Source organism: Bos mutus, chromosome X, assembly GCF_027580195.1.
Source record: "Bos mutus isolate GX-2022 chromosome X, NWIPB_WYAK_1.1, whole genome shotgun sequence".
NCBI classification, from domain to species: domain Eukaryota; kingdom Metazoa; phylum Chordata; class Mammalia; order Artiodactyla; family Bovidae; genus Bos; species Bos mutus.
The window spans coordinates 93,430,741-93,443,139 of NC_091646.1; the positions used below are offsets into that span (position 1 = coordinate 93,430,741).

The 12,399-nt window shown below is 46.3% G+C and overlaps 1 protein-coding gene across 2 annotated transcripts in view; it reads left to right on the forward strand.

Annotated features, from left to right (window-relative positions):
• The window catches only part of SRPX (sushi repeat containing protein X-linked), a 144,342-nt gene that overhangs the window by 69,306 nt on the left and 62,637 nt on the right, over window positions 1-12,399 (forward strand). For both annotated transcript variants that reach the window (XM_005889422.2, XM_070365984.1), the window contains one exon: window positions 1,974-2,150. In XM_005889422.2, the coding sequence (XP_005889484.2) occupies window positions 1,974-2,150 (177 nt within the window). The remainder of the gene's footprint in view (window positions 1-1,973; window positions 2,151-12,399) is intronic.

Sequence of the window (12,399 nt, forward strand, 5' to 3'; positions counted from 1 at the left end):
CAGTCCATGGGGTCACAAAGAGTTGGACACAACTGAGTGACTGAACAACAACAAATCAGTAAGCAAATGGAAAAAGAAAACACTACCAAAAAGGGCAAAAATCAAAACCAGGTGCAACATAAAAGAGAAAATGCAAATGGCCAAGAAACCAGGGAAGAAAAGATTTGCCTCACTAGTGTCAATGAAAATAATCAATAAACAATCTATAATAGAATAGAAGAGAGTTTTATCTGAGCCAAACTGAGGACTCTGTGGTGACCCAAGGATAAAAGAGCAGATAAAACCAAGGAGGGCCTTGGAATGCAGGAACGGAAAATCCAGACCCTTAGAGTCCTTCTCTCCCCCATGTTGTAATTATTAACAGATTTCAGGTCCTCCTGAGCAGTGTAACCTGTCTTCCCTCTTGCCGCATAGGGAGAAGGTATTTGCCTTACTCTTCCCCCCACCCAGTATACATGCCTCATCCAATCAGCAAATGACCCACAAGACCCCTATCGCATTCCTTGTACCCTGGGTATAAAAGTGGACTAAGTTCCTCTGTTCAACGTCGGTTCTCCCTTGAGTTGGCCCGCTGTTCTGTCAGCATCTCCCACTCTAATAAACTTTATTTCCCTCTCAAAAAAAAAAAAAAAAAGTGGTGCTCTGCCCTCGACTACTGGTAGTAGAGAAAAGTGCTCCTCCAAGAGGTAGAACTTAGGGAGGCAGGGAAGAATTACCCCCTGAATGATGCTCATTCCCTGAAAGGCACCAGGCCTCCGGGAGAAGACTGTAAGCGCATTTCAGGGGCTGACTTTGAGCTTCCTGAGAAGTTCTATCTCACTTGGGAAACTGCACATTGCACAGCATGTTTGAAGCACATTTGAGGTGCCGTTGCTTTTCCAGACCGCTGTCATGAATGGAGCACTTGGGTACCAATCGTTTCACATACATGCTGCTTTTGCAACAACACTGTTGATATGGGTGCCTTTAACTATTGGGGAAACTGGGGTTGGGGGCTGCAGCCGTGTGACCCAGTCTATGTAGGCAACTATGCCGTTTGGGTGACTATCCTGGACAGTGTGTGCTTCTCCCAGGTGTCCTGGATGCCCCGCTGCCAGTTGCTCTTCATGACTTGTACCGTCGATTGACCTTCCTCCAAGGAAGAAGAGGCTGTGCTCCATCAGAGCACTGTTTTCTCCATCCTAAAAGGGAGAGCATCCCCCATGGGCAGCCTCTAGCTGCCCAGTACTACTGACGGGTAAAGGATTCTGAAAGCCCAGCTACCATGCCTGGAGGCAGGGCAGACTCAGGTGTCAATCATGCTCCAGGGCTCCCCTGCGAGATCAGGCTGAGGCTCACCTGGCCTGAGATACCAGCTTGCCCCCCTTCCTCCTCTCCCCGTCCTGCCTCCCCCACCCTTCACTGGTCTTCCCTGGAAGCACAGTCTTACTCCAAATCGGAGTTTGGAGCAGAGAAAGGTTTTTTGCAGGACAAAGCAAGGAGAATCAGTGGCTCAAGCCCAAACTCACCCCGCCTCCCAACTGCCCGAAGGGTTTTAGCACAGCCTGTTTAAAGGCCAGGTGTGTGTGTGGAGGGGGAGTGGGTCTCAGGGTACATGAAAAGTTCATGCACAGTTCTTGGATTGGTTGATGGTGAGGTAACAGGGCAGTTAACATTATAGGCACCAGGGGTCTCGGGCCATCAAGTAGTTCATTGCGCCCACTTGGTGGTGGTTTTAGCATTTGAAAAACTCAGGGAGTGTGCGTCAGATACTATTATCTGGGTCTTCAGAGAGGAGTTAGCGTGGAGGATATGGGAAGAAGTCTGCCTCCCCAAAGGCCCCATGGTGTCCTGCTTGGTGACACCATCCATCTTTTCTCAGACTTCTGTCTGCTTTATTTCAGTTAACTTCCGCCTATGCTTTCAGTTTCTGGACTCTGAAACTCTGTGACAAAAACTAAGACATGCTGAATCTCTGGTTTTCTCTTTTTCAGAAAAGCGATGTCCTACCCTTGCCATGCCAGTGAATGGAGGGTTTAAGTGCATCGACGGTGCCTACTTTAACTCCCAGTGTGAGTACTATTGCTCGCCAGGATACACGCTGAAAGGGGAGCAGACAGTCAGGTGTATGGACAACAAGGCCTGGAGCGGCCAACCAGCCACCTGTGTTGGTAAGAAAATATCACCAGTCCTCAGGAGGCACCTACTTTGGGAGGAGCAGGGGATGTCCATACAGTGGATTTAAAATTTTTATGTATCTGTCTCCACCCAGTCTTAGTTGCAGTATGCAGGATCCCTAAATTGCTGCATGCAAACTCTTGGCTGAAGCACGTGGGATCTAGTTCCCCAATCACAGATGGAACCTGGGCCCCTGTATTGGGAGCGCAGAGACTTAGCCACTGGACCACCAGAGAAGTCCCCATAAAGTGGGTTTTAAAGGAAGCACCTGTGTTCCATGTGTGACGCCTAAGGGCCCAGTTTTGCTTTTCGTGGTTTTCTTCATCCCTATTTCTCTGGCTCAGCACAGATCTAGCCTCAGTCTCTTTGCTTGAGTTGACTTCACAGCTCATGGCTTTCCCGTGACTTGTGTCTCTCTCGGATTGTGATCAAGGCAGCTGGAGGCTAGCAGAGAGAGGTGCGGGGCAATCCTGCTATTTTAGTGCCGGGGTGTGCCCTGTAGCATTGAGCAGAGTTGTTGACATTTGGCTGGATGGTCCTGCGGAGAGCAGCTCTGTGTCTTTCAGCCCACAGACATAGTTCCTTTGTTAGCAACTCTGGGAATCAGCAAATGCTCAGTGTGCTAAACTGGCAGGGATTTGGCTGTCTTCCCTGACTCTGGGTTTGTTGGCAGTAGTTCTTACTTGTGGTTCTGGGGAGCCTTGGCCGCAGCCTCGCTGGAAATCTTTTTTTTTTTTTTTAATTAATTATTTTTGGCTGCACTGGGTCTTCGTTGCCTCTCTCGGGCTTTGCTCTAGTTGCAGTGAGCAGGGGCTACTCTTGGTTGACAGTGTGCAGGCTTCTCTTGTTGCAGAGCACAGGCTCTAGGGCACACATACTTTGGTAGTTGCAGTGTGTGGGCTCAGTTGTGGCATACAGGCTTAGTTACTCTGTGGCATGTGGAGTCTTCCTGGATCAGGGCTCGAACCTGTGTCCCCTGCATTGGCAGGCGGATTCCTATCCACTGTGCCACCAGGGAAGTCCTCGTTGTAACTCTTTACACATGCAAATTCAGGGCCCCACCCCAGACATGCTGAATCACAAACTCTGGGCATGGGTCCAGCACTTGGCACTTTAAGGAGCCTTCTAGGGCATTCAGAAGAGCTTAAAGAGAGCCACTGATCTAAGACAGTGCTTCTCCAGCTTGGGGATCACCTGGGAACCTTGGTAAAAATGTAGCTTCTGCTTCAGGAGATCTGGGGCAGATTCTGGGGTTCTGCTGGACCCCGCTCTAGACAAGGTTTCTGAATCTTGGAACAATGGATATCTGGTGTCCGATAATTATTTGTCATGGGGTCCTGTCCTTTGCACTCTAGAATGCTTAGAGCCTTGGCTTTTACCCACTAAATGCCAATGACATCTTTCCCCAGCTCCCACGTGTGACAACCAAAAATGTCTTCAGACATTGTCCAGTGTCCTTTGGAGGGAAGAGGAGATGGAGGAGAAAAATCACCCCTTCTTTGAGAATCACCCATCTCTGAGCAGTGGATACCCACCCTGGCTACTTACTAGAATCACCTGAGTATCTTTTAGAACCTAGCCATGCCTTGATCCTGGGGCTTCCGGGATCTGTGGTAAAGAATCCACCTGCAATGAAGGAGACCTGGGTTCAGTTTCTGGGTTGGGAAGATCCCCTGGAGAAGGAAATGGCAACCCACTCCAGTATTCTTGCCTGGGAAATCCCATGGACAGAGGAGCCTGGTGGGTTGCAGTCCATGGGGTTGCAAAAGTGTCGGACATGACTTAGTGACTGAACAACAATGCACCTTGGTTTTACCCTAGAGATTCTGATTCAGTTAGCCTGATGTGGGATAGCTGGAGGAGGCAAGTGGCATTTATAAAAGCTTCCCAGGTGATTTTCATGCATAACCAGACTCAGGACCATCGTCTGAGAGCAGTGGATCTCAGAGAGTGTGGGCTCCTGAACAGAAGCTTTAGAAATGCACATTTCCAGGCCTGCAGGATTGTCGATGCTGGGGTGGGGCTTAGCAATCTGCATTTTCACAGGCCCTCCAGGACATTCTGATGCTCTAAAGGTTGAGAACCTGCCTTGGAACATCAAATTAGGGAAGAACTTTCGTACCTTTTGGAGAAGGAAATTGCAACCCACTCCAGTATTCTTGCCTGGAGAATCCCATGGACAGAGAAGTCTGATGGGCTACAGTCTATAAGGTCGCAAAGAGTCAGACACAACTGAGCAACTAATGCAACACTTAGTACCTTTTAACACAAAATAGTGCCCAGCAGTTTGAGCATCAGCAGGAAGCCTGTTAGAAATACAGACTCTTGGGTCCTATCCCAGACCCAACAGATCGAAAGCCACATTGTAAGAAGATCCCTAAGGGATTCCTGTGTCCTTTTAAAGTTGAGGTAGACTGCCCTGCGACAGTGGTTTTTAACTCTAGCTGCAGTTTAAATCTGAGTATCTGGGGCCCTGGCATTTTTCCAAAACTAATCCAGGTAATTGAAAACTACTATCCCAGGAGACTGTTGACTCATAATGTGTTAGCGCTGCCAGGACCTAGCCTAACAGAACATTGTAGTCCAATCCCCCTTCTGCGGATAAGGCCTTGACTTTGTTGATGTTGCATAGAGCCAAGCCTATGTCTCCGGGCTTTTAGGCTCAAAGTCCCTGAATCCAGAGACAGCTCTGGCACAGAGATGGCAAGGCAGCTGACCGCAGGAGCCTGGCTCCTACCCTGCTTGGGTCTGCCCATCCTGCAGAGAACCATTCAGCTTGGTCTGCGCCTGCCCATTCCCCCAAGGACTCCTTCCTGACAGCTCAGCATCTGGGCAAACAATTCAGGGATGTGACTGAAACTGGATGCTGCCCTCTGGGGGCAGTTGTACAACAGCTTCTCTGGCCTTGGTCCTACGGTGTCTTCATGACGGTACCACTGTCCACTGTCTCCCTTGGCAGCATCGGTCATCCTTTTTCTTCAGTTATAGCCAGGGGACTGACCCGAGATGTGAGCCTTCTACATCTTCTATATCACAGCCCCGGACCTTACCTTATATCCATCTTAACAAGAGCACCAGGTCCAAGTAATTTCTCAGATAATTGACTCGGATTTATTCCTGGCTTCTCTTTTTCTATGATTTAGGTGGGAGTTTGAATTGATCAGTGATTGAGAAGATAGAAACCATTATAGGTGTTTCCGACAGAGGAGACATTAATACAGGGCAGTGGTTACAAACATAGGAAGGGCTGGAGGAACAAAAGAGGAAAAAGACTGTTGCCAGACATTATGTGTGTGTGCACTCAGTCGTGTCCGACTCTTTGCGACTCCATGGACTACAGCCTGCCAGGCTCCTCTGTCCATGGGATTTCCCAGGTAAGAATACTGGAGTGGGTAGATTCTTCAGGCAACCTTCCTGACCCAGGGAAGCGTCTCCTGAATTGGCAGGCAGATTCTTTAGCACTGCGCCATCTAGAGATTAGTTAGAGCAGAAATCCATCCCAACCAAGGGCTGGGGGGAGCAAAAGTGGCCTCGTGGTGTTACCCAAAGTCCATAAACTCACCCTGAGGCTGACATGTCTGCAGCTGACACCATCATGGATGAGAATGAAGTCAGGAGCCCAGGAAACCTTCATGAAAGCCCCTACCAGAAGCCTAATGGCTTCCCTCTTCCTCCTGCCCTCTGTCCTCATGGGAGTGCCTCCCATTGGCAAAGCTAGCTGGCACCCAGCTGGCAGGAGGAGTCCAAGACATGTCAATTTGAGAATTTCAGTACAGGCAGTAAAGATTTCAGTGCAAGCGATGATTTTAAAAAAACTGAGTGCCAACAGAATCTGTGCCACAGAAGCCTTTTACTTCCTTTTATTTATTTATTGTTTTTTGGGCGGTGCTATGTCTTTGTTGCTGCACATGGACTTTCTCTAGTTGTGCTGAGTGGAGGGCTACTCTCTAGTTGTGTCACACAGGTTTGGTTGCCCCAAGGCATGTGGAATCTTCCCGGACCAGGGCTCGAACCCGTCTCCCCTGTACTGGCAGGTGGATTCCCAACTACTGGACCATCAGGGAAGTCCTTAGCAGCCTTGCTCTGAGGTTTTAGACATCTCCCTGTAAATCACTGTAGTTCTCAGTGAGGAGGAGCCTGCAAAGCGGGCCTGCTCAGCCATGCATGTAGGATAGTGCTCAGGCTGTGAGCTCCAGGCACTTTTCTAGAAGGACGTGACCTGAGGCCAGATGTTGAGGTCAGAAGAGCCCCTCCCAGATGTTGCTTTCACTCGCTGCCTGGTGCCTTGGAGCGTGCAAGCTAGCTCTTCAGAACACTCCTCTCCACTGCCACCGCCTCCCATCCCCTGCTTTGAATGTCTGTTCCCTCACATTGGAAGGGGTAGAGGTGATAGGAGAGGAGGAGATACTCGAAAATCTCCCTGCTGAGCAAGCACTGGCAGAATCCTCCAGGGATCACAGTGTTCAGATGTCCAGATTGTGTGTAACAATGGAAAGAAATTGCTGATTGTTCTCAAAAAGCAACAAGCATGTCTTAAGCCGGACCAGATGGGCCTGGAACCTTCCCAGAGGGAGAGAGAAAAAACTAAGAAATGAACCCCAATTCCAAGGGACTGATCTTAGAGTGGAACAGGGCAAGATTCAGGCATCTTTGGGGGTAGGGGAATTTGTGCATGCAATGTGGGGGGTAAAAAGGAGATCAGTGATCAGTGAGCTCCCAGGAAAAACAAGAGAAATAAGACACAGCAAGCAGGCAAATCTTTCTTTGATTCTGTGACAGAGAAGCTGGAGTTTGTCCCCTGTGAATTTTACTCCAGGGATGTCATGAACTCTTTGGCTTTCAATGTATTACTAAATGAGTTTATTGACTTGGTGTGTTGGCAGGGCTCAGGGGTCTGTGAGCACAGCTCGGCGCCTCAGCCTAGTTTTGGAGCTGACGCATGGTGGCCAAGGAATTCTCAGATTTCTACACCGCCTTGAGCAATGCCTCTAGGCCCAGCTGTGCTGAGTGCTAAGAAAGTCCGTCCAGTTCTCCTTCAGATCTGGAGGGAAGAGAGAACCCTGGGCTGGCTTTTGATGCTGAGGTGGTCAGTTCTGTGGTCTGGCTAATTTGAAAGGACCACAAGTCAAAATTCATTCTCTTAGGCAGCCTACGCTCTGGCAGTAGACTCAATGTCCATGGTTATTTTAAAAACAGATATAGATAGAAATAAGTCAATGTAGTAGACAAAGAAAAACATACTGCAAATTGCAGGAGGGTAAAATATTTAGAGAGCCACAACTTCCATGATATATATATATATAAAAGAACCAAACCCATAGACTGTAACAACTATTGTTTTGGGGTATATTTTTTTTCTTTCTTTCTATTTTTAGTCCTTTCCAGTTACATTGGCATGTAGATATAACAATGGACAGTTACAATTACAGGTCTTCTCCTTTGGACCAACACTTTTCCCTAGGCCAACAGGAAGAGAAAAAAAATTAAAGTAAATTTAAAACCCATGGACAATGAAAACCGAGCAAGTATCTTCAGATACACAGGGAGCCCTATTGAGATGTTTTAACAAAAGACCATGTACAAACCAACTTGCTTCCTGAAATTACTCTCTGCTTATTTTATATTTCCTGTGGAATAGAATAGTTGGAGAGTTAACACAAACGGAAGTCTGGAATAAAAAAAAAAAATCTCAATTTGCAGTTTTAGATACGCAAATTGATGGACTACTTTTCCAGCTTCCCAATTATCTGACAGCTCAGTTGACCCAGTGACCCACAAGAAGTTTGCTGGGCAGAATGGTATTATTTCTAGAGATTCAGTTGAGGATACAAACGTCGTGGGGCTGAGAATAAATGTATCAGGGCATTGCTGTAAATGCTCTGAAATCATACAAAATTTTTCCCAGGTTGACAAATACACATTGATTTATAAACTTTTAGGAAGCTAGTTTCAGCTTTGCAACAAGTTGCTTGATTGAGATACTACTCCACTTTTTTTTTTTTTGGCCGCACTGCATGGTATGTAGAACTTGCCCAACCAGGGCATGCAGAATCTAGCTCTGTGATCAGGGATCGAACCCGTGTCCCCTGCATTGGAAACATGAAGTCTCCAGTGGTTACACTACCACCTTGGAAGTCCAAGATACTGCTCCACTTTTTAACCTGGCATGATTTTTAGCACAAATTAAACAGGTAAACTGTTATCGCACCACTGTAGTACATCTCCAATGAATTTTTAGTTTGGCATCTTTCTGATGAAGATAGTGACTTCCAGTTGTGGAGTTCTTTGCTTCTCAACTCTTTGGTCCATTGGGAAAGTTTCCTAATATCTCATATGGTGCCAAAGAAGTGGAAACCCTGTTCAGGGACATGTACATGGATTACAATCTAGCTGGGGGAAGCAAGCAATGAGGGAAGTTTTCAGTGGCCAGATTTGTTCTGCCTTGGTTAGTCACTCTCTCCCTGTGCCAGGAAATGACCACTTCTTCCCTCCATCAACAACCTCCAACTATTTTATGTTTGTGTCAGTAATCTATTGCTGCACAACCAACCACCCAGAACTTAGTGGCTTCAATCAACCATGTTATGGCTCATAGCTGTTTGGGTTGGTGATTTGGGCAGGGCTTGGTGGAGACAGCTCACCTTTGTTGCACATAGTAATGGCCAAGGCGCATGTCTGGGACTGGAGGAGCCAAGATGGCTTCACTCCCATGTGCAGCATCTCACTCAGAGGTCACCGTGCTGGCTGACATTTGAGTCCCTTTTTTCTCTCTCCCTTCATTCCTCACCTTCTCCACTTGGCCTCTCAAGTCAGATAACTGGGCTTCCTTAGATGGCAGCTGGCTTCTGAGATGGTAAACACAGAAGGTGCCAGACTCTTTAAGGGCCTACGCCTGGGACTGGCATAGAATCACTTCCCTTGCATTCTGTCAGTCAAAGTAAGTTACAAGCCAGGCACAGATTCAAATGGAAGGGAGGCAGACTCTACTTCTTGGTAGAAGGTTACTGTTGTTCAGTTGCTCAGTTGTGTCCAGCTCTTTGCAACCCCATGGACTGCAGCATGCCAGGCCTCCTTGTCCCCCACCATCTCCTGGAGTTTGCCCAAGTTCATGTCTATTGCATCAGTGATGCCATCCAGCCATCGCATCCTCTGTTGCCCTTTCTCCTCCTGCCTTCAATCTTTCCCAGCATCAGGATCTTTTCCAATGAATCAGCTGTTTGCATCAGGTAGCCAAACTATTGGAGCTTCAGCATCAGTCCTTCCAATGAATATTCAGGATTGATTTCCTTTAGGATTGACTGGTTTGATCTCCTTGCAGTCCAAGGGACTCTCAAGAGTCTTCTCCAACACCACGGTTTGAAAGCATCAATTCTTCGGTGCTCAGCCTTCTTTATGATCCAGCTCTCACATCCGTACATGACTACTGAAAAAACCATAACTTTGACTAGATGAAACTTTGTTGGCAAAGTGATGTCTCTGCTTTTTAATATGCTGCCTAGGTTTGTCATAGCTTTTCTTCCAAGGAGCATGCATCTTTTAATTTTGAGGCCACAGTGACCATCCGCAGTGATTTTGGAGCCCAACAAAATTAAGTCTGTTTCCATTTTTTCCCCCATCTATTTGCCATGAAGTGATGAGACTGGATGCTATGATCTTAGTTTTTTGAATGTTGAGTTTTAAGTCAGATATTTTACTCTCCTCTTTCACCTTCATCAAGAGGCTCTTTAGTTCCTCTTCACTTTCTGCCATAAGGGTGGTGTCATCTGCATATCTGAGGTTAGTGATATTTCTCCCGGCAATCTTGATGCCAGCTTGTGCTTCATCCAGCCCGGCTTTCACATGAAGTACTTTGCATATAAGTTAAATAAGCAGGGTGACAATATACAGCCTTGATGTACCCCTTTCCCAATTTGGAATCAGTCCATTGTTCAATGTCCAGTTCTTCTACCTCTTGCTTCTAACTGTTGCTTCTTGACCTGCATATAGGTTTATCAGGAGGCAGTTAAGGTGGTCTGGTATTTCATCTCTTTAAGAATTTTCCCCTGTTTGTTGTGATCCACACAGTCAAAGGCTTTTCTGTAGTCAATGAAACATAAGTAGATGTTTTTATGGAATTCCCTTGCTTTTTCTATGATCCAACAGATGTTGGCAATTTGATCTCTGGTTCCTCTGCCTTTTCTAAATCCAGCTTACATCTGGAAGTTCTTGGTTCATGTACTTTTGAAGCCTAGCTTGAAGTATTTTGAGCATTACCTTGCCTAGCATGTGAAATGAGCATGATTGTGCAATATTTTGAATATTCTTTGGCATTGTTCATCTTTGGAATTGGAATGAAATCTGACAATTTTTAGTCCTGTGGCCACTGGTGAGTTTTCCAAATTTGCTGACAAATTGAGTTCAGCACTTTCATAGCATCATCTTTTAGGATTTTAAATAGCTCAGCTGGAATTCTGTCACCTCCAGTAACTTTGTTTCTAGTAATGCTTCCGAAGCCCACTTTACTTCACATTCCAGGATGTCTGGCTCTAGGTGAGTGATCACATCATCATGGATATCCGGGTCAGTAAGATCTTTTTTGTATAGTTCTTCTGTGTATTCTTACTACCTCTTCTTAATCTCTTCTGCTTCTGTTAGGTCTTTGCCGTTTCTGTCCTTTATTGTGCCCATCTCTGCATGAAATGTTCCCTTGATATTTCTTATTTTCTTGAAGAGACTCTAGTCTTTCCCATTCTTTTGTTGGTAGGAGGAACTGCATGTATATAAGGGGATTGTGGGTAGCCACCTTCCCAGGAAATTCACCAGAGTATTCTTTGTTAGAAATCAGAGCTTAGAAATCATTAGTGAAGTACATCTTGGAAGATGTCATACCAAATTTGAAAAAAACAGGTGTGGTTGCTTATATCCTATTTCCAGGTATATTAATAAGGCCAAAATCATAATACTTTAAGCAAGTTAGAACTTCCATTCTCTTATAAATATCCGGGCAGTGTCCTAGACCCAACCTCCTCCTCATTTGTTCTTCCACTCTCAACTTGCAGCTTTCATCTGCAATCGAAGATGGCTGTTCACAGCTCACCACTTCATACACATTCAAACCAGGGTGGAGGAAAAAGAAAGAGGAGAGTACCTCCTGCCACACACACACACATACCTTTTTAAAGCACAACCCAGAAGTTGCACATGTCGCTTTTTCTCACAGCTCACTGGTGGAACCCATCCCATGGCCATAGATAACTTGAAACAAGGCTTGGAATAGAATCTTTATTCTGAAGGGTCACAGGCCCAGGAAAACTTCTTTTCTTCTAAAGAAACGGACATATATGGGCTTTTCTCCAGTTTCAGAGAACGGGAGATACTCTTTACTTGTGGTGCGCGGGCTTCTCATCCTGGTGGCTTCTCTTGTTGCAGAGCATGGGCTCTAAGGTGAATGGGCTTCAGTAGTTGCGGCTCCTGGGCTCTGGAGCACAGGCTCAGTTGTGGCACATGGGTTTACTTGCTCCACGGCATGTGGAATCTTCCTGGACCAGTGATCAAATCTGTGTCTTCTGCATTGGCAGGCAAATTCTTAACCATTGGACCACCAGGGAAGCCCTCACCTTCTTTTTTATTTCCACCATCTATCTGGTAGACATAGTAAATATTCCCAAGTATGTAGTATAGCTTTGCAGATAACAGTGGTTGATACAGTGCAACATGTTTGTTTCTGGTATTTTATATGCAGAGAAGAAACTAGACACAGAGGCAGGGGACAGTTTGTCAGATGTCTCCAGTGAGTGGGGCAGAGGCCGGGATGTTCATGAGAGTTGCCAGGTTGCCACATGGTAACTGGCCCTGCGGGCACTCTGACTCAACAAGGAATTGTGATCAGGTTTCTATAGTAACTTTGTTTATTTCATCCATGGAAATTTATAATAATGTAGAAATAGCAGTGATGGCCACAGCTGTGTAATAATAAGCTTCAGTTTCTGGAGCATCTGCTGAAGTGCAGGCCAGCTGAAAAAGGGGGCCTGATGCTTGAGAATGTGACAGGAGCCCGCTCTGCTGCTGCTTTTCCAGGGTTTATGGACAAGGTGGATGTGATGACCAGGAAAGAATGTGTATGCAGAGGATGGAGGAAAATAACTAGCTCAGCAGTAGGCAGACACACAGAAGTCTTCGACTGATTAAAATAATTTAAAAACATGTGATCATGTCTTAAAATCCCAGACTGCAAAGAAGTTCCCAAAGAGAGGAAAGGCTTCC